We start from the raw sequence: 21,989 nt of genomic DNA on the forward strand, positions 1-21,989 counted from the left end.
TCAAAACCTCATGGTTCCTAGTCAGGTTCGTTTCCACTGCGCCACGATGGGAACTCCATATATAACGTTTTTAAATAGGTAGATGCTGATAGAAAAGCTATTGTGTAGAAGGGCTACTGAGCTGTTTCTCATTGAGGCAGTTTTTAAACTGATAATTTTTAGTTTTCCAGCAAATAATAATTTGCCTCCCCCATTCCAGTATTTAAATATATGATTTTATGTTCCTAATTACATTAACGCTCACAGAGGAAATGTTTTATAGTAATGATGATGGTGGGCATCCCACTTCATGGGATAGTACTTTATCATTTAATTATGATAATACTTTATCATTTAGAGTCCTTCATCATTTAATTATAATGTTGGGTGTTGACTGGAGATAGCCTGTGTCCTTTTGTTTCTGTATGACTAAGGATTTTCAGTTTTTATTGACAAGAATTAATGTATACTTTAAAAATACTTTTTATGTTTATTAATAAATACTCTAGGGGTTCCTGTCGTGGTACACCAGAAACTAATCTGACTGGGAACCATGAGGTGTGGGTTCAATCCCTGGCCTCTCTCAGTGGGTTTAGGATCCAGCATTGATGTGAGCTGTGGTGTAGGTTGCAGATGCAGCTCTGATCTGGCGTGGCTGTGGCTGTGGCTGTGGTGTAGGCTGGCAGCTGTAGGTCTGATTTGACCTCTAGCCTGGGAACCTCCATATGCCACAGGTATGGCCCTAAAAAGCAACACAAAAACCCTCTAAAACCTCAAACAATTCAGAAGTAGGTAAAGTAATAAATGAAAGTCATCTCCCTCTTAGCACTCCTCTCCACTCCTGCCTCACAGAGACCATCAGTGTAAACGTGGTGTATACTTTTCAGAGTTTTCTGAAATTTTCCATACAACCATTTTATCATAAATGCAACTATCAAATTGATCAAAGTATTTTTTCCTGCATATTAATGCAATTTATAGTCACAGATTTCCAAACATTGCTCTATCCTTGCGTTCCTGGAATAAGTCCTCCTTGGTCCCAAATGTGTTACTCTTTCAAATGCTGTTGGACCTGACTTACTAATAGGTGCTAGGATTTTTGCATCTGTATGTCTCAGTGCCATTGGTCCATTTGGGGTGTTACCAGCTAAGGTCTGGTAGCAGTGTCTTACTAACTTCCTAAAATAAACTGGGAGGCTTTTACTTTCTCGCCCCATGCTCTGAAACAGTTCAAGTAGCATAGGCATTATTTCTGCTTCTGGGGCTTATGATAGGACTAACATATAAATCTTGAATTCAGTAATGCCCTGTACTGGGCGGAGGGGTAACAGAAATGCAGTTCTCTGACAGTTTTTAGAGTTTCTCCCTTAGTGGTTCATCTTTCCAAATTCTGGAGTTTCCTTAAAAAAAAAAATCCAGAGTTCCTGTTGTGGCGCAGTGGGCTAAGACTCAGGCTGCAGTGGCTCCTGTGGCATCAGAAGTGCGGGTTCAATCCCCAGCCCGGCACAGTGGGTTAAAAAAGATCCAGTGTGCCACAGCTGTGCCATAGGACACGGCTGTGACTTGGATTCAGTCCTTGGCCCTGGGAACTTCCTTATGCTATGGATGCGGCCATAACATTTTTAAAAACAAATCTTAAAAATCCAGTATCACTTTAGACATAGTCTCAGAACAGCTCCTTGTCCCAGGACAGATGCTGGCCTCCCCACCCCAGAAGACACCTACCTCCTCAACTCCACCAGTAGCCCATCCCTTCTCCCAAATCCCCTTCTTCCAGGGAGCCCCTAAGCCAACAGGCAGCAGGCTAATAGCTACCAGTTGAGGGCCAGGTGGTTTTTTTAACCCACCAAGTGTGAGGAGGGTAGGAAATCCCCATTTCACTCATAGGGAAATTTATTTTCCAGGGGGCTCACCCCGTGCCCACAGCCACGCAGCAAAGGAGAGATGTAAACAGGGCCCCAGCCTTAGTCTGACTTCAGGCTCCTGCTGCAGCCACCCCCTTAACTTTGGAGGTGTCAACCAACGCCCCCCCAAACACTCATCGCATTCCAGTATGTCATTGTCGAGTGGGAAATGTTCCCATTGCAGATATGATGGCTCTGTCTAAAGCACATGAAATCAGATGCAGAAATGATGATACAGAGTCTTGGTTCCATGTTTGGGGACAGTGTAAAAAAGGGCAGATTTTCCTTCAATGATGAAAATAAGAGCAAAGTAAGTCCTCGCGCGCCCCCTTGTGGAGGGTTGCAGCCTGATTCTGTCACTCCCTCTGTTATCGGCTGACCCTCTTTCACCCAAAGGACAGGGTTTGGGGTTTTTCTCTCCAGCTCTCTGTTTCCAAGCCTTGGAGCTTCCTTGGGATTTCAGACCCTTTTACAGGGGCCTCGTGACTGGCCGAGTGGGCACGTGGCCTTTGCTTTGCCCAAGGTGCTTTGAACCAGGTTCTCAATGTGCTGGCCTGGGTGGGGATGGCCCCGTCGCTTTTGGCTCTGGAAGCTGGGCAGACACTTAACCCCCTGAGCCTCAGTTTCCTTACCTGAGCAATGGGCAGGGTGGGGAGAGGACTCTCCCCACCTCCTCATGGGTGGTTTGGGGATTCAATTGAGAAAATTAGTACCCAGAGGATTAACCCAAAGTCTGGCACAGAGTGAGCACTCCCTAAACGGTGGCTAACGTCACCTGTGTGAGCTGAGCAAGTAGTTCCATGGTCCACTGGAGAGCACTGGGCAGCAGGGCGACAGGAGTTGGGTGGAACTTGATGGGGGATTGGGTGGCTGTGCCGAAGGGCCTGCTGAGGATGAGCCCGGGAGCACGTCACAGGGTCAGGCTGCTTAGAAGAAGACCAGGATCGATCTGGCCTTGAGGTTGCAGGGCAGGTGGGCCCCAGGAGATATGTGGTCACCTCTCAGTCCAGCCCCCAGTAGCCCTAGGCCTTACCTTGGGCAGATTGCCTACCACAGTGCCCAGTCACTGCCTGGCCACTTGTCCCCCCATCTGGCTGCACTTCATGCACACAGTTTCATCTGAACCTAATTCATACCCGCCTAGAGGTGGGAGGGGAGGGCTGTGCTTTGGGATGTCAGAGACCCAGACAAGGGGACACAGGGCCGGAGAGGACCGACTAATGGAGGAGGGCCTTCCAGCTGAGACGGTGTCATGCCCTTGAGGGTCCACACAGCATGCAGGGGACGGGGGGGAGCCTTGTGTTCCAGGGCCTCCTGAGCAAGGTGGGAGGCAGAAGGGAGCTGTGCACCTGATCCTCCAGCAAAGAGGGCCGGCTCCCAGATGGAAAGAGGTTGCCCATGGGCCATCCGCAGGGGCTTCCCAGGATGTGTGGGCTTCTGGGAGCCCTTCCAGAGACCCAGCCCTCAGGGCCTGGCTTGGGGTCAGGGGCAGCAAACTGAGCCAGAGTTTCAAGAATGTCAGGAGTGGGGAGCCACATGGGGAGGGGTTAAGAGTGTCTGCTCTGGAGTTCCATCACAGCTCAGTGGTAATGAACCCGACTGGGATCCATGAGGATGCGGGTTCAATCCCTGGCCTCATTTAGTAGGTCATGAATATGGCGTTGCCCTGAGCTGTGGTGTAGGTCTCAGATGCCGCTCGGACCCATTTTGCTATGGCTGTGGTGTAGGCTGGCATCTGCAGCTCTGATTGAACCCCTAGCCTGGGAACTTCCATATGCAGCAGGTGTGGCCCTAAAAAGAAAAAAAAAAAAAAAAAAAAAAAGAAAGAAAGAAAGAAAAAGGGTTTCTGCTCTGGATTTCTGATCCTGGCTTCCAGCCTCGATCCCTGAGACTTCCTAGTTCTGTGGTGTTAGAGAAATCACTCTCAACCTCTTCAGGCCTGTTTGCTGAGCTCTAAACTGGGGTCTCAGTGCATCTGTCTGCAGCATCATGGGGAAGAAATTTAAAGAGCTAAAATGCCTGGCACATACAAAGCACTTAATTCAAGCCTAAAGAGGAAGGAATACGGGTTGCAGGCCCACGGGGGTAGGGGGATGGCAGGGGTGGCAGTGGTGGTGGGAATGGCCAGGACACTGCCTGGTTATTAGCACAGAACTTGACTCCCTCGCAAATCCCACACCCTGTGGGCAGAGCAGACGGTCCCCCGAGGCCCCTGGCCAAAGGGGGTCTCCAGCGTGGGAAGCCGAGGTGCAGGCTGGGCGGCACTGGGCCGCAGGGCGAATGGGGAGCCCAGCTTGCACCCCCTCCACACTATTTCTCTGCTTCCCTCGAAGGCTACATGCACGGTTCTATGAGCTGGCCCCCAACCTCGTCCCGATGGACTACAGGAAGAGCCCATCGTCCATGTGCCCATGAGCCTTATCATCCAGATGCCGGAGCTCCGGGTACGTGAGAGGCCGCTGCTGTGGGGCAGAGAAGGGGAAGCAGCTAGAGAAGGGTGGGCCGAGGGTCTGGGGACTCTGCCCCTCCGCATGGGCCGGGCAGCAGAGGTGCCTTACACTCTTCAGGGCTGCTGGCCTGTGCTCAGCCGCTTGCCCCTTTGCTAAGTGGCCAGCCTGCTGTCCTTGGCAGACCTTGTTTGTGTCTGTGTTTTACGGTAATTCTTCAGCCTCCTCCTTGCATGGCTGTGGCCTCTCACAGGCGGGTCAGCCACAGCTTCCCCTCTCAGACAGAAATCACCCATGGATTTCATCAGGTTCAGGTCTGGGGTAGGGTCCAAGATTCAGTTTTTCTAACAAGCTGATGCTGTTAGTTCTCAGACCACAGATATGTTTGACATGAAAGTTTCATGTCACGAGTTCCTCACCTATAATACACATACAGCGCACTCCAAGCAAGAAAGGGTTTGGGCACTGGGGACACAGCCTACCTTGCTATGGGACTTTGCATATAGCCCCTCTCCAGGCCTCAGGTGTGTGACCCTGGGGTCTGGGTATCCACTTGGGATTCACACAGCATCCACTTGGGGCCTGTTTTCCTGTGTGACCTCAGTCTTGAGGGGCAGGGAGCCGCAGGCTCAGCCCTGGACAAGTGGCCAGCCCAGCTAGAGAGGGGCTTGAGCCCAGGCCCAGAGAATTACTGGAGGGTGAGAGGCACTGGGGAGGGAACCATGGGGTTGTCTCTGAGCCCCCTGTGCTGGCCTGGGCTGGGCACAGGGTGGGGTAGCCCAGTGCTGGCCCAGCTGGGGTGGAGGGCATCAGGAGAGTGGGTCCCGCGTGAGCAGCGATCAGAGCAGGGACTTGTTGGCAGGGCCCCCACCTCCCGGGCTGGTCCAAGAGAATGTATAGGAGCAGGGGGACTGCTGGCCTGGGGGCTGCCTCCTGCTGCCGGTCCCAGCCCAGTTATCTAACCTCTGGGGCCCCGCTTCTGTCTCTTGTGAGCTCAGCCTGAGTTGAGGGCAGCCCAGGCGCTGGGCGGTTGTCTTCTCTTCCAGGTCAGGACGGGAGCATCCCTGTGTTTCCTGGGCAATGGGACGAATCCCTGCTGCTGCCTCAAAGAGGGGCTGCCTCCAGGGGGCGCACCTCAGCTCTGCTGAGCTCTCTGCTCGTCTCAACCATGTAACAGGACAGAACACTGGCAGAGCTCTCACTGGTGTCAGGCCTCCGACCAACAGCTTACATACTCTACCTCGTTCACCCCTCTCACAGCCCCGTTCGGCAGGAGCAGTTATTATCCCCATTTTACAGATGGGCAAGCTGAGGCTCAGCGGGATCAGATGCTGATCCAAGGTCACGTAGGGCATAGCCGTCTGGCCCCAGGATCCTCCCAGTAAACTTACACCCATAGTAATGGCTGTGGTTGTTTTTCAGGAGAATCCCTTCAAGGAAAGGATTGTGGAGGCTTTTTCTGAGGACGGGGAGGGGAACCTCACCTTCAACGACTTCGTGGACATGTTTTCTGTGCTCTGTGAGTCGGCTCCCCGCGAGCTCAAGGCCAACTATGCCTTTAAGATCTACGGTAAGGAGGGCCTCGGGGAGGGGCTGCAATGCTGCGGGTGGCATTCCTAGGCCACCTAGTTTCTGCTGGTTCCCACCCTGGGGACGTCGGGGACACCAAGGACACCCTGAAGAGGGCTTGTCCAGCGCAGTGGCCAATGGGGACAGATAGTGCAGCAGAGACACTTGCAGGGTCCTGAGAGCAGAGGAGGGAGGAAGTTAATAGGAGGACAGTCACCCGTGCTGGCATTTCAGCAGGGCCACCCAAGGACAAGAGGAGGAGAATGGGGACAGGCACACCTCTAGGTGGAGCTGCCTGTGGAGAACTCAGGAAGGCAGAAGCACCAAGCTTGGGAGATGAACATGATGGGGTGAGTCTGGAGAGGTTACTGGGGCTGGGCTGTGAGGAGCCAGCCAAGGAGTTGGGGGATCACTGCCAGGTTTCAGGTGAGACCAGGTAGCTCTATGTTCTAGAAAGATCACTTGGCATCCTGGAGGTATGAACTGGAGGAGCTAGACTGGCAGAGGGCAGGGCTGGGAGGGAGGCTCCCAGCCCTGCCCCCCCTGCTGCCAGAGGTAGGGTGGACTCGCCTTGCCCCAGCCCAGCCCAGGGCCAGCTGTCCCAGTGGCCACCAGAGGGCACTGGGCACCCTCAAAGCCCTTGGTTCCTCCTACAGGGATAGGAGGGAAAACTTCACATGCTATAGAGCTCAGGAGTCTGACAGCCAGCTTGACTGCTGTCCCTCAAACAGTGCTCAGATAGGGACCTAAGGCCCAGGGAGAGGCTGGGACCCATCTGAGGCCAGAGGAGCCACAGACAAACCTGCTGTCCCCAACATCTTTGATCAACCAGGGGATCCAAACAACAGGGCCTAATGGGCTTTTTTTTTTTCATTTTGTAGTTGTCACGTTGGTCACCATCTAATTTTTTTTTTTGGCCGCACCCACAGCACGTGAAATTTCCTGGGCCAGGGATCTAACCCAAGTCATAGCAGCGACACCAGATCCTTAACTTGCTGAGCCACCAGGGAACTCCTTGTAGTTACAGGTGTATTTCAGGGGACTTTGATCTGCATACATCTGTGCCCTCACATTGTGTTTGTACCTCTGAAGCACTGTACCCACCTTGTTTACCCTCCACAACACGCCTGCGAGATTCAAGTAAAAAGTTTCTCAAATTCCACGCATCATCCCCCAGTCTTGGACCCCACAGCATCTTGGACCCCACAGCATTGCTCCTGGGAGGGGCTGCAGTCTTCCAGAAAGGGGAATACAGAGCACACAGCTGGGCGGGCATGGGGCCAGGTGAAGAGTGACCAGAGTTCCCCTGCCCCCCCGCCCCGGACTTGAGGGTGGCGTGGAGAAAGGCAACTGGGACCTGAGGTTTGGTGCTAGGGGAACTGGGGCCTGACCTCCAACAAAGGTCACCCACTTGCTTAGTCTCCTCATATAACATGGGCCTAGGGATCCCCATCTTGCCAACGCTACAAGAATGGAAGCAGCCAGCTAGTCAGCCAGCACACCTTTCTGGAGAGCAGAGGTGCCACTGGGAGGACAGAGCTGAATCCTACCTGGTGCCTGCCCAGGGGCATTGACAGGCCAGTGGGGGGATGTTACTTAAGAGCTTGGGCTCTGGGGTCCCACACTGACCAGGGATGTGACTTCAGGTCACTCGTCCTTTCTAAGCCTCTGTTTCCCCATCTGTGCCATTTCCTTGTACCCATTGAATAGGCTTGTGTTGAGAATTAAATGAGATGGTGCATATGCATATTCGCAGTGGCAGTTACGCTCCTCATCACTGCCATGCATGCCAGGGTTTGGCCAGTGGGCAGGAAGAGTGCTTATGTCTACGAAGTGCCGTCACCTGCGTGGCTGTGGCTGTGGCGTAGGCCAGCAGCTGTAGCTCTGATTCAAGCTCTAGCCTGGGAACATCCGTATGCTATGGGTGCGGCCCTAAAAAAAGACAGAAAAAAATTTAAAAATAAGCAAAACACTCAGAAGAGTGTTGGCATCCCTGTGATGAGTCTGTGCGTGGCTCGGCCCTCTGAACATCTTGCTGTGGGCAGTGGTAGTGCCTTTTGCCAAGTAGGATGGAATCAGGTACTCTGTTTTGCATGCACAAAAGCCAGCCACAGGGCTTCTCTAAGGGACATGTAAGTCTCCTGGCTCAGGGACCAGAGGCAGCATGGTGCAGAGTAGGAAACATGGGTCTTGGCATCAAACAGGCCCCGGTCAGAACCCCAGCTTCCCCTCCAGGCAGCCATCTGACCTTGATTTGGTCACTCAGCCTTTCTGGGCCTTGGTTTCCTTAGCTGCAGAGGGAACACAGGGTCCATTGTGGGGCAAGGCCAGGACGTTCCCAGGAAGCCTCAGATTTAGACATTTGTAGTGTCTCTGGCCAAGGCCATGCTTGTGTCATGGTGGGGCTTTGTGCAGGCTGTGAATTTGAATTTGTTAAATGTCGTGTTAAGAGGTGCTTCGTGGGTGAGCCCTCTTGGTCCCTGTGGGCTGGGGACGGGGATCCAGTGTCTTCAGAGTGTGCACAGAGGGGGTAGCAGAAGAGTCTGATGTGACCAGCCCCGGACGAGAGTGGCCTGAGTGTCTGCCCCACCCCGCAGACTTCAACACTGACAACTTCATCTGCAAGGAGGACCTGGAGCTGACGCTGGCCCGGCTCACCAAGTCGGAGCTGGACGAGGACGAGGTGGTGCTCGTGTGCGACAAGGTCATTGAGGAGGCCGATCTAGATGGCGACGGCAAGCTGGGCTTCGCTGACTTCGAGGACATGATCGCCAAGGCCCCTGACTTCCTCAGGTGCCGCCCCAAGGGGCTGGCGTGGGCAGGGCAGGCCTGAGTGGGGGCGGGGGGGCACCACCAGGGGAACCGCGGGGCAGAGGCCCTGTCACTGCTCCTGAGAGCAGTGATGCCCAGCAGGCCCTGGGCGGGTTTGTATGGGCTCCGAGGCAGGAGGTCCCGTTCCAGGCACAGCTCCCCTGGCGTGTGACTGGCACGTCCTCTTTCCCCAGCAGGGCCAGGCTCTCAGGTGAAGACCAAAGATCGGGGCCCTTGGTTCCGTCGGGGTTGGGCTCCCGGCTCCCGTGGTCCTCCAGGCCTCCCTCCCCTTGTGTGGCCAGTGCACATCCACTGCGTCCTCCTTGAGGAACTGTCCAGGGTGGGGCGTGGGGCCTGGGTGCCCTTCCTGCAAGGAGCCTCACCCACCCAGTCCAGGGCCTCTCACCCCTTGCTCGCTCTTTCTTTCTTTCCAGCACTTTCCACATCCGGATCTGAGGACATTGCTGAGGTTGCAGGGGCCCAGAAGCTGACCGTCCAGCTGTGCCGCCTCCACCAGTATGACCTTCAAGCTCCCCAGGAGAGGAGCGGTGGTCTCTGGGGTTGACACCCACCAACATTTCCTCGGCCCTTTCAGCAAAAAATCCTCAACCAGGGCAGGGGGGGCTGTGTGAAGCAGGGCCCTTCCCAGTGCCCCCGTGGTCCAGCCACAGGACCCAAGGCCCGTCCACAGGCCCTGCCACGGTCCCCCGACCTTCCTCACACCCTGGTCCCCTCCCGATCAGAAACAGCCCCACTGAGAGGAGAAGGCAGAACACCTACCAGGCCAGGGCTATTGACGCGTCCGAGCGCTGGGCAGGCACCCCGGCTGCCCAGGGAAAAGTGAAGGGGAAAAAATGGAGAGGACAAGACTTGAAAGAGCTATGCAATCTTTCTCCAAAGCCCACAGCCGGGCTGCGCCCCAGCCCCGCCTGCCTCTTCCCCCGCCCCTTCCCAATGTGAATGGTCAGTCCAAGGGCTCTGTCCCTGTCCCCGTCCCTGTCCAGGTCCCAAGCACCACCCCATCCGCCTCCCCAATGGCGTGGGATCCTCACTGGTGTGTGCTGTCCACCGATTTGTGAATTCCTGGTAGTAAAACACTTTCACATCCCCTTGTTCTCTGTGTTGGCCAAGGCTAGGAAGTGTTCATTGGTCCCTTTGTTGGAAATCCCACCGTGAACGCGTCCCCTCTCTGGATTAAGCTTTGCCTTCCCACTTTAGGCACCAACTTTTATTTCAGGGCTTGTGTCTGAGAGGAAGACACAGCTGTGCCCGAAATCTTCAAGTGAGCCCCACAAAAAGCGGGTGCGAAAATTGCTTCCGTTTGCCTCCTAGTGATGGTCGTTCCAGTGGGCGTTTATGGAGCATGAACCATGTGCTAGGCAAAGGGCTGGACCCAGGGTGACCTGGTCCCACAGGGGTGGCCAGCAAGCGCCCACTGGCTGGCTCCAGAAACTGCCCAGCCATGCCCAGGCTGACCCCAGGCACCAGCCAGGCTTGGGCTTGCCTTAGGAGGGTGAGTGACTGTACAACCTCAAGCAGACTTCTGCTCCACTCCCGATCCCTACACCGCCCCCCCTTGAGATGGGGAGGCTATTAGCCCAGAGGCCGTCTCGGGTAGGATTTCCCCACAAATGGGAACAGAGCCACCTGCCCAGAAGGGGTGGGGAGGGAGGCTGCATGTTCTATCTGTGCATGGTGAGTTGCCTGGGGGAAGTGGGGGCGGGGCGGGGGTGGGGGGCAGCAGGCCAATTGCTCACCGTCAGAGATGGGGACATGTGGGTAAGAAGGAAAGTGGGACAGAATAGGAAGGATGCTGAGGGAAGGGGACCCAGGAAGAGCCAGGCTGCCCTGAGGGAATGGCTGCAGTGAGAAGCCTGAGGGCCCTGCTTGCAGACTGGTGCCTTGGCAAGGCCTAAGGACTCCTTGGAGGGCAGGGCCACCAGGTGGGGCCTGGGTCCCATGGGAGGTGTCTGAGAGCCACCCCTGAAGACCAAGACTGGCTGGAGACAGAGGGCCAATAAGGGTGACCTGGTCATATAGGGATGGCCAGCAAACACCCATTGGTTGGCTCCAGAAACTGCCCAGCAGTGCATCCAGGCTGATTCCACACAGGCAACCAGACTTGGGCCCGCCTTGGAAGGGGTGTCTACCCAGGTTCTGACCGACTGGGCAACCTTAAGCAGGTTGCTGCACCTCTCTGGACCTCAGTTCCCCCCGTGTGCACCAAAGGGGGGTTGGAATCGGGTCTGCCAAGCTTGCACAATGAGGCTACGATGGAAGACAGGGGCCCAGGGGGTGATCCCTGGGAGCCCAACTGCTCCAGGGTCAGAACCATTGCCTCTGAGGCTGGGGCTTTGCTGCCGCTTCCCTGGTTTCTTGTCCCACATCCCAGGAGCAGGGATGTGGCCCTGGGACCTCCCCTCCTTTCTGCTGCGCCAGGAGGAGGGGGACTGGTTTTGGTCTTAAGAGAAACTGTGTGAAGTCACACAGCCTGTTAGGAAAATGCTACGTGTGGCACAGGGCCCGCCCCAAGCTGAGTAAGTGTTCAGTGGTGGGAGGCTGGCTCAGTCCAAAAGCCCGGGCCCCAGGAAGCTCATCTTGGAAGTGGGGTGCTGACCCCTGCCCTTGGCCGGCCCCCACTCCTCTCGGGCCTTGATTTCCTCTGGCTGGGTGGGAGGCAGTGGGGAAGCAGGACACAGCCCTGAGCTGCAGGCACCAGGAGGGTCCCCTCCCACCCTGTCTCCAGTGGGCACCTGGGTTGTGTCTCTCAGCTGGTTCCTGAGCAGGCTGGTTGGGTCTGAGGGTCCACGGGGTGCCTTCAGGGGAGCTGAGGGCTTCCCAGTAACCTCCAGCATAGCCCGGGTACTGGGAAACCCCCTGGTGGGCTGCTGGCAGCCAGGCCTCCTCAGGATTTGTGTTTCTTGTCCGTGAAGAAGAGCCTCCGGAGCTTGTCGGGCTGCAAGGAGAGAGAAGATGCTGGAGCTTGGGTCCCTGGACAGGGAGGGGAGAGCCAGGCTCAGAGGGTCCCTGGCAGTGCTGGGGGCTGGGGCCTAAGGCCAGAGAGAGGCCAAGTTGGAATTTTTTTTTTTTGTCTTTTTTCTTCTTTTTTTTCAGGGCCGCGCCTGCAACCTATGGAGGTTCCCAGGCTAGGGGTTGAATTGGAGGTACAGCTGCCAGCCACAGCCACAGCCACAGCCACAGCCACAGCAATGTGGGATCTCAGCCATGTCTGTGATCTACACTGGAGCTCATAGCAATGCTGAGCGAGGCCAGAGAGTGAACCCACATCCTCATGGATACCAGTCGGGTTCTTAACCTACTGAGCCACAATGGGAACTCCCCCAGTTGGAATACTGATAGTTGCTCCAGGGCCCTCAGTGCCAGGACTTCCACTGCAGCCTCCTGGTTTTGGCTGAAGGATTCGCCCTCCGGCTGAGGAATTTAAGGCAAAGTGGAGAAGAAGGGCCGAGCCTCCCCCTCCCTCACTGGCTCCCCTGGGGCCCACAACCCCAGGGCTCTCTGGCTAGCTATGCCCTGGGGTGGGGCTGGGGTTGTACAAGGTGCTGCCAAGGACCGGAAGGACTTCATAGCCAGGGGAAGAGCAGACTTGGGATGTGGCTTCTATGGTTCTCAGAAAGGCTGTCCGCAGGCAGGATCTGTGGTCCCAGGAGTCAGGACCTCAGAGGCCACCTTGCACTACTGGGGGAGCTCCCTGGCCTGCGGCCTGGGGCCACAGCCCTGCCCTGCGGGAGGAGCTGGCAGAGCTTCTGGTGACAGCCTTCCAGCTGGGAGCTTTGGGTTTGGGGGTCTCGCTGTTCGGGCCTGGAGAGGAGGTCCTAACACGCCAGGAATCTGAGCCTGTCCCCTCAGGACATGCTCTCTCCCAGCTCGCTGGCTTTAGGTGTAGGCAGGCTCGTTGGGGCCCAGAGCTCAGGAGGTTTCCCCTGCGCACCTCCCTCCGCCCTCCTCATCCCTGCTTCCCCTTTTTTCCTTTCTTATCAGAAACCCTCAGCAGTAGCAGCTCTTAACAGACTGCTGTCTGTGGGCTGTGTCCTGAGTTCGCCTCGCACTATCACCTGGGCAGCCATCCCTGGACGCAGCTGTAGGACCAGCCCATTTTACAGACGAGGAAATGGAGATCCTGGATAAGTGCTAAATAAGAATACAGGATGCCTGGTAAAATTTGAACTTCAGGTACATGAGGAATACTCGCAGTATTGGGGACATACTTGGTTGCTGGGGAAACTATCTTGTCCAAAGCCGCGTGGCCAGGAAGTAGCTGTGCCAAGACAAAAGCCAAGGGAAGTCAGACCTGAAGCCAGGACCCTTGTCCACCTCTCTGAGGCTCAAGACCCCTGCAAGAGGGAGGGATAGGGCTCCCGCTCTGCCACAGAGAAGGACCTCAGAAGGGCCTGGAAGCCCCCATCTAAGATCCAAACCTAATAGCTGCCTCTCCCACCATCTCCAAGCAGAAGTTAGGGCTGGAAAGTCCTGGGCAGTGGCAGTGACCGGAACTGCCCCTGCCTGAGGGCCAAGGCTCCCTTCTCCGGCCAAGTGCTCTCTAAGGGCTGGCAGCCACCCCACCCCATCCACAAAGCCCACCTTATGTGTCCGGTTGGCCTCCTTGCTCTTGACTGCTGGGATTTGTTTATAGGTGTTTCTGGGCTCCGGCAGCTCCGGGGCCCCTGAGATCCTCTCGTAGCCACAGTCCATGGGCCCTGAAATCTTGCTGTATGTGGGGCTGGCCCCAGGATAGAGGGGCCTGGGCAGGCCATCCCAGCAGGCTGCGATCTGCTCATAGGTACTGCCGCCTTCTTGGTCCAGCACATCCCTGGCCTCCTCTGGGAGGCCTGCTATCCGGATGAGCTCATAGCTGTCTGCAGAAGCACCCTGGGAGCAGGGCTGAGCCCCGCGACTCAGTTTTGGAGACCCCTGGCTCCAGGTAGCAGCTGAGGATCCTAGGGCCTCAGAACTGGGGGGCAGGAGGAGGCCCCAAGATGTGGGAGACACTCTAGGGCCCTGGTCTGGGCTCACTCCAGAGAGGGCAGGTCCCGGGCTGTCAGGTTTGTTCTGGCTTCCGTCTGAGAGTCCCCGCAGGGCCTCCTTGCCTAGGGAGCAGGCCTGGCTACTGGACACATCTGCGCCCAGGCCTAGCAGTGCCTGGTTCCTCTTCCTCAGGTCTGCATAGACGATGTCATCGGGGCCTCCAAAAGACTCATCCAGAAGGGAGGCACTCCTCTCCGGGAGGGGAGGCACCCTGACGGGGGCCTGGGGAGAAAGGGACAGAGCCGCTTAAAGGTTACCCTGTCACCAAGCTGCCCTCAGGTAAACTGCAGCTCTCTCAAAGCAGCTGAGGCCCTGGGTCTTGGGCTCAGTTTACCTATTCCATGCAGGGCTTGGTTGACATTTGGGGTCCCTGCCAGCTTCATGCTCTTGGACCCTCCACATGGCCTTTATGTTGGCATTCAAGGCCAGGGGCCATGAGCTCTACCTCCCACCTGCAAGCATCCTGCCCTGCTCCTTTCCCCACCCTGCCCTGTCACCCTCTCCCAGGGAAGAGGGGTGCCTTGGCAAGCAGCAGCCAAGGTCTCCCCAAAGGGCTCAAACTGCACCTCCTGGTACTGGTCCACAGGTCCCTCAAAGCCCTCTGAACCCACCCACTCACGGATCCCTCCCCAGTCCATCAATTTTGTATTTATTCGACAAATGTTTAGTAGGCACCATGTAGACACCATCTCAGGTGCCAGAGGCTCAATGATGACTGAGACTAACTCTTGGGAGTTTATATTATAACCTGGAGATGAGCAACATGCTGCTCAGTTATATAGTTTAATGTTGTTGATGTAACAGTGTGATGGATGTAATGATACATTACAAGATAATATACTGTCTTCTCATGATCTGAACTATGAAAAAGAACAAAGCAGGGTAATAGGACAAGGAGACAAGACATGGGAGAGGGGATATTTTCTGTAGTTTAGGTGGTAGGTCTTTCTTTTTTCTTTTTTTTTTTTTTTTTTTTTGCCACACCTACAGCATGGGGAGGTTCCTGGTCCAGGGATCAAACCCTGAGCCACTGCAGTGACAACACTGCATCCTTATCCTTAACCTGCTGTGCCACGAGAGGCCTCCTAGAGCCTTTCTGACAAGATGACCCTTGAGCCGAGAGTGGAAAGCAGTGAGAGTGTAAGCCATGCAGATATCTGGTGGGAAGAGCATTCTTGGCAGAGTGGGTACAGCAGGTGCAAAGGCCCTGAGGTGGGAGCAAGGATGACGCCACAGCCAGTGAGGCCTGAGAAAAGTGAAGAAGGGGGCAAGGCGGCAGGACACCTGGTGAGGCTCTTGTGGATCCTAGTGAAGATTTCAGATTTTCTTCTAAGCATGAGGAGAGGCTCTCGACATTCTGTGATCTGATATATATTAAGAAAAACTCTGAGTCCCTTCTGTGACTTGCCATGGAGGAGAATAAGATCTTGACTCACAGGGACCCCACTCTACAGTTTACAAAGGGGTTTTTCAGACATGTCATATCCATTTCCTGATTCAATCCTCACAGGAACCTCGGGCTTGGTCAGCTGAGGTCCAGAGGGGTCATGCGGCTTGTCCAAAGTCACTCAGCTAGAAAGGCCAAGCCATAGTCTGAACTGAATCCAGCTGGCCAGAGGCCACGGCATGGGTGAACCACTGGATGATTTTAGGCTGGGCTGGCTCTTCTCTGGGCCTGGCACTCACCCTCCACAGCCTGAGGGACTGGCCAGTGTGGCCTCTCAGGGCCTGATGGTAGCTGTGGCACCCACAATCCTGGTCTAGCACCCCTGACCCTAGGTAGCCCAGAGTCCTCCTCACCTCCATGCTTTCTTCCTCAGAGAGGTTCCAGGAACTTGCATCCAGGCTCTTTTTGTGGAGGAAGGAGACCTGGGGCTTTGGAGACAGGCGGGGGCTGGTGGCCTTGTCTGGAACCTCCATGGAAGGCAGTGTAGCAGGTGGGTTTTCCAGGCTCTGAGTAGTCTGATGGAGGCCCAGGGTGATGGCATCGTACAGATCATTGTCCTCTGGCTGGGGGTGGTGGGGACACAGCAGGTGTGCGGTCATATACCCCTGGGTGGCCTCCAGCCGCCTGCCAGAGCCTGCTGGCTAGAGACTCAAACATTCCTACGAGGTCCTGACCTCAGATAGAATGTTGTCTCTGTCTTGCCTTGGCAGATGGGGACCATGACCCTGCACTGAGTGCCCCCGGGCAGCAGGAAATAGGGACAGCAAGGAAGGGTGGCAGATACCCCAGGCCTGGGCACCCTGCCTGCCACCCTCCCCCGGGCAAGAGGGGTGCCTACCCGGGGACAGGCAGCAGCCAGGGTCTCCCCGAAGGGCTCAAACTGTGCCTCCTGATAATGGCGCACGAGTTCGGCCAGGGTGCCGTGGCTTTGGGTGTCCCCAGAGATGAGATAGCGCCGGTTTCGGAGCTGGTTGATGACGAAATGCCGGCAGCGGTCACTGCCCCTGCAACAGAAGCACTTGGTGTCAGCAGCCCCACCTTGGCCCAGGGTTGGAGCCGACCTGGGGCCACACTGCCCACTTAGCCTTGACCTGGTGTTCCTCTGTAAAGCGGGGCTTGGCATCCAACCAGCTCAGCCTGGCAGGTGATGGGAAGCTAGAGAGGGGGTATTTCCACCCCCAGCATCAGTCACGGAGGGCAGGGCGGGGGGCCGGGGGGGTAGGGGGAATAAGCCACCCAGCTCTGAGCTCGGCTGCAAAATACCACAGAACTCAGCAATCAAGATAATAATAATGCAGTATTTTAGAAAATCAAAATTATTACCCAAATATCCATGATGAGCAAACTATCCAAGTCTTAAAGATGAGGTCTGACCTCACACCCGTACAGCTTAGCTTCACTCGCCTCACCTGAATCCTGGCCAGGTTGAAAAGACTGAATTTCAGCTCCTACCTCCATTCCACCCTGTAAAGTCCCACCTCTTCATTTTCCTTTTGTTTTCTTTTTAGGGCCGCACCTACAGTATATGGAGGATCCCAGGATAGGTCTCTAATGGGAGCTACAGCTGCTGGCCTACGCCCACGTCTTTGCTTACACCACAGCTCATGGCAACACCGGATCCTTTAACCCAAGGAGTGAGCCTAGGGATTGAATCCTCGTCCTCATGAATACTAGTCAGGTTTGTTACCGCTGAGCCACAATGGGAGCGCCTCTTTGTTTCCTTTTCATGGGCGAGTAACAGAAACACAGTGACAGTGCACACGTCCTAAATGTGCAGCCCAATGAATTTCCACACCTGCACACCCATGTAATCACCACCTAGAGCAAAACAGAAAGTATGACGGCTCCCCAGGAGATTCCCCCGTAGCCCCTTTCAGTCTATGCCCCCCAAACATAGCCACCACTCTGACCCCCATCCACAGAGATCAGTTTGGCTTGCTACGGAGTTTCACGTAAATGGACTCACACAGAATTTCCTTTGTGTGTCTGGCTTCTTTCACTCATATCTTTACATTTGAGATTGATTCATGTCCATGTAGAATTTGCTTTTTTTTTTTTTCCTCCTATTGTTAAGTAGTACTCCGTTCAGTTTTAAAAATCCACATTTATCCATTCTGCTATGGACATTAGACTACTACCAGATCTGTTATAAATAAAGCTGCTGTGAGCATTCTTATACGTGGCTTTTGCTGAATATCTGTACTCACGGCTGTTGAGAATATCCCCGGGAGGAGAATGGGTGGATCGAGGGTACACCTATGTTTAGCTTTCATAGATTATACCAAATTGTTTGCTAAAATTGTTGCCGAGTGTGAGAGTTCCAGGTGCTCCATGTCCTCAGCAACTATTTGGTGGCCTCTGTCTTCCCATGTAGCCACTCATTGTGATTCTAGTTTCTATTTTCCTGATTGCTAAACCTGTTTTGAGCCCTCTTTTGTGAAGTGACTTTATTTTGCCTGTGTGTGTATATCATCTTAGTTTTACTGATATGTAGGAGTTCTTCATATAGTCCAGATATCAGTCCTTTATTAGATATATATATTACAAGACAAACTGCTCCAGCACTGTGGCCTGTCCTTTTGTTCACTTAATGGTCTCTTTTGATTAACAAAAATTCTTAATTTTAAAGAAATGCAATGTATCAGTCTTCTCTTGGACAATCGATGCTTTTGTGTCTTGTTTAGGAAAATTTTGCCTATCTCAAAGTCATGAAAAATGTTTCCTATGTTTTCTTTCACAAATGTATTGTTTTGGTTTTCTCGGTTGCATCTAAGATTCATCCAGAATTAATTTTTGTGTATGAGTGAGGCGGGGGTCATTTTTTTCCATTTGGATAGCCAGTTGTTCCCACACCACTTATGGAGAAGGCCAGCTTTCCCCTGCTGAATTGCAGTGGCACCTCTGTTGCAAATCAAATAACCAAATGTGGGGGACTGCTTCTGGATTCTGTGGATCTATTTGCATATCTCTGAGCATCCCCATTTTGATCTCTTTAATAAACTGATATGAACAAAAAGCCCTGATGCTGAAAAGACATTTGAAACCTGCTGAGTTTCCAAATGCCTAGGACAGTATCGGGCACATAGAACAATAATCGGTGTTTTAATAATGACTAATATTTATTTAGTCCTTACTATATTCCAGACCATGTACCAAGCACTTTTTCTTTTTCTTTTTTGGCCACCCCATGGCATGTGGAATTCCTGGGCCAGGGATCAGATCCAAACCACAGTTGCAACCTACACCACAGCTGAGACAATGCTGGAGCCTTACCCCACTGTGTCAGACCAGGAGTCGAACCTGCTTCCTGGAGCTGCAGAGACTGATCCTGTTGTGCCATAGCAGGAACTCCCCAAGCACTTTTAAAGGGATAAACTCATTGAACACATTCAACCGTCCTACAAAGTAGATAACTACAATTTTCCCATTTCAGATGAGGAAACGAAGCCCCAGAGAGGCAAAGTGCCTTCGTTGCTCAAGGTCAGGATGTGAACTGGGGCGGTCTGGGCAAGTGATAATTTTGAATCTGCACCTGAAGTTTCTGAGATTCGCCCTGGAGCCCCAGCCTCCCTTCCTAACTAGAGGTAGGGGAGGAACTTCCTTTTTCTGCCTCCCCCACCCAAAGTACTCACGGCCCAGGCTCTGACGTCACCACGTCTGACTTCATCCTGGCTATCTTGTCTCCTCTCTCTATGCCCACGGCCCTACCCTAGTGCAGACTTCATCCTCTAGGCCAGGCCTCACCTCTCAGGGGTCCCAACTTGCCCCACTCCTCCAGCCTCTGTCTTGAGTCCTCCCTGCATCAGCTGCCTGAAGGATTCTTGCAAAACCTAAGTTTAACCAGATGACCCTTCACAGTCTACCGATTAGCCAGGCATCCCAGGCTGTCCTGAGCTGCCTCCCGACCTTCCTCTCCAGGCACTGCTCCCTTCAAAGCAGGCATCCTGCTGCACCAACCAACTTGTGGCTCCTCCATGCCCTAGTCTGCTCTGCCTCTGTTCTTCTGCACATGCAGTTCCATCTACTGGAAATGTCTGCCTAAATCCCAATCACACCTCCTTTTCTGCCTAATAAGTTGCTGTTCTTCCTTCTGTCCTGGGCTCGAAGTTCACCTCTGTGGTGGTTTCACCCCCTTGAAGGCGAGGGCTTCATCCTAGTATATGGCTGGTGCCGCTCAGAAGCTGCCCACGGTGGGACATGGATGGATGAGGGAGGTGGTGAGGGCGTCGGGACCCAGGGAAGGCGCAACAGTGTGGGCTGGTGGAGAAGCTGTCTGCCCTTCGCAGAGGACTTTCTCTCTTACCTGTAGGACAAGATGTAGCCGGTGGCCCGGTCACTGAGGCGGATGAGGAAGGAGCCAAGAGCTTTGTCCCTGAGCAACTGTTCTGTCTGCCTGGGCAGAGGACATGCTGTTAGCTGGGGCGGGGTCCCCCCCACCCAAGCAGCAGAGCAGCTTAACTTAGACCTGCCTCAGAGTCCCTGTTTACCGTGGCTTTGGGTGTCAGACCTGGTGCACAGACATGCAGTCCTTTATAGAGAGCTCCCTTAGACCTTCGGCTAGGTCTGTGGTCTCTCTGGGCTCAGACAAGCAAACCCACGGCTCAACTTGGGACTGGGTTGGAGTCCTGAGGTCACATATACCACCCTCCACTATAGCCTCACCAGGAGGCACAAAAGCCACTGCCTCTCTCCACCTGAGTGGCTCTATAGCAAGAATGTAGCCATATAGCTGGAAAATGTTAGATTCATGGTGTCTTTGCTCAGGACCTCTGTGTACAGTGGTGCAGGATGTGCACTACACAAGAATTTCTGCAGGAAGAAGGTGCCGTTATGCCTGGAGTCTGACTATAGTAGCAACTCGTAAGTTCTCATCCCCCCTGCCTTGCATGTCCCCTTCAGCTGCAGGCAGCTATGGATAGTTCTAAATGATGCCAAGTATTTTGGAAGCATGGTGGAAAATTCCAGCTGTCTTCTCGTTTGGCAGGACATAGACCAGATATTTCCTCACCCACTTACTCACCAAATACTTACGGAGTGCCTGCTCTATGCGGGATCAAATATAAATTCCGCGAGGCTCAGTAAGAGATGAAAATCTGGAGCCCCGTACTCAAAAAGTAAGAATGTGGTTCAAGGTGGTGACAACAGAACAGTCAGCCTAGAATAGGGCCCTTCACAGTCGATGCCCGTGAAGCTGGCCCTGGTTCAATGCCAGATTCTGGGCCAGGAGGACCTACTCACTGGCTGGATTTGTCATTCCTTCATCTCGTGCTTTGGCAGCTGGGAGATCCGGCTCAATCAGAAAGCCAACCCCCGCATCTTGGCTTTAATTCCTAGAGTAACTCTACATTCAGGTTTGCCCAGGACAGTCCCCACTTAGAACAGTTCTCCCAGCCTACTTACTACTCTAATTTTTATGATTTCTTTCCTGCTTCGGGTTTTGTTTGTTCTTCTACTTAATAATAGTGGTCTGGTTTGGATGATAAATGAATCAGTCCCCCTAGTAATTAATTCATCAAGGTATTCAGAGCTGATTTGAGCCCATCCTGCTCCAGCCTGCCCTTCGTTTTTCTGGCAGCCTGGCAGCCCCAGCCACACCAGCCCTGTACTCAGAGTAGGGCCAATGCCTTCACCCACCCTATCCATGGAAGCAAAGCATCCCTAGTCTGTTCCCCTGCCCACCCTTCCAGGGTCCCTACCTAGCCCAGGGAGAAGGCGGGAACCAGTCTTTTCCTGGACCATTTTCTTGGCCCCGAGGGGCTAGGGGCCATGCTGGGCATATGGACAGGGGCAGCCTTACTTGCGGGTGACGAATCCATGAAACCAGGGGGGCAGGGCTCCGTTCTGCAGAATGAGGGGGGCCTGCGTCTCCATGAACCACCGCAGGGCCAGCTCCTGCAGCTCAGCCAGGGCCTGGCTGTCCCCGGCCCCCTCGGGCCCCTTGCCCAGGCTGAGCTGCCTTAGGCTGCCCTCCATTCCGACGAGCACTGAAGTGGAAGCAGCACCCAGACCACCCGCACGCCTCTATATCTGTGAGTGCTCCGCTTCATTTGCCTGAGTCCACGCCTTCTCCAACCGCCGCAGCACACAGGAGCCCTATTGTCACCTCTGAGCTGGTGGCTGGTTCTCATCTCTGATGCTCTGAGGCGGGGACCTTGGCTGGCTGGGGATATTGGGCGGGGGGAGGGTCACATTAGCAGCCTGAGCAGGGCAGGGGAAGGATCTATGACTTCCTGGCTAGGAGATGAGCTGCTCCACTGGCTTTGGCCTCTTCTCCCAACCTCCGGTCTTTGTCTCCGCTAAAGACCAGACTCTGGCTAAAGTCCAGACACGGCCACTGTTAGCAAGGTGGTGAATTAAATTTGGTTTATCCTTCCTTCATGGAAGCCTCTTGTATCTTGGTGAAGTTCTGTGCTGACTAATTCTTCGTTCCGTGCGAGACTTATTGAGTGTCTACTGTCAACATACCAAAATGGCCTTTGCCTCATGGCACATACATTGCATAGAAGGAAACTTATACCTATAGAGAATATGGCATGATAAGCTCTCCGAGAAAAAGGGGGAGGAAGAAGAATACATGGGATGTGTTATTTAGATATGGGGTCAGGGTTGGGGGAGCCTTGCTCAGGAGGTGCCCCTGGAACAGCACAGGAGGACATAGAGATGGTGCTCGGAAGAGCAAGTGGGTGAAGACTGTGAGGTAGAAGCCACTGAAGATCCCAAAGAACAACCCGAATCTTGTGTGGCTGGAGCAGAGGGGGCCCTTTGGAATTGGTGGGTCTCCTAGAA

General features: G+C 54.2%; 2 protein-coding genes across 3 annotated transcripts; one reads left to right on the plus strand and one right to left on the minus strand.

Moving 5' to 3' along the window:
- Positions 4,224-9,818, plus strand: CIB2 (calcium and integrin binding family member 2). The gene is given in 5 exon segments (XM_021098837.1): positions 4,224-4,272; positions 4,275-4,327; positions 5,753-5,900; positions 8,497-8,692; positions 9,145-9,818. Coding segments are annotated over 5 exon segments (432 nt in total). The 5' UTR covers positions 4,224-4,259; the 3' UTR covers positions 9,167-9,818.
- Positions 9,414-21,344, minus strand: SH2D7 (SH2 domain containing 7). 2 transcript variants are annotated; one of them, XM_001925115.4, is made up of 6 exons: positions 21,001-21,343; positions 19,507-19,596; positions 16,042-16,207; positions 15,557-15,766; positions 13,313-13,978; positions 9,414-11,666 (listed from the first exon to the last, which is right to left on the minus strand). In XM_001925115.4, the coding sequence occupies exons 1-6, from the start codon at positions 21,174-21,176 to the stop codon at positions 11,616-11,618; spliced, it is 1,359 nt and encodes a 452-aa protein (XP_001925150.2). In that variant the 5' UTR covers positions 21,177-21,343; the 3' UTR covers positions 9,414-11,615. The 2 variants fall into 2 exon arrangements, with proteins under 2 accessions (XP_001925150.2, XP_013844437.2); XM_013988983.2 differs by lacking the exon at positions 9,414-11,666 and having other exon boundaries at positions 11,934-13,978; positions 21,001-21,344.

Source organism: Sus scrofa, chromosome 7, assembly GCF_000003025.6.
Source record: "Sus scrofa isolate TJ Tabasco breed Duroc chromosome 7, Sscrofa11.1, whole genome shotgun sequence".
NCBI classification, from domain to species: domain Eukaryota; kingdom Metazoa; phylum Chordata; class Mammalia; order Artiodactyla; family Suidae; genus Sus; species Sus scrofa.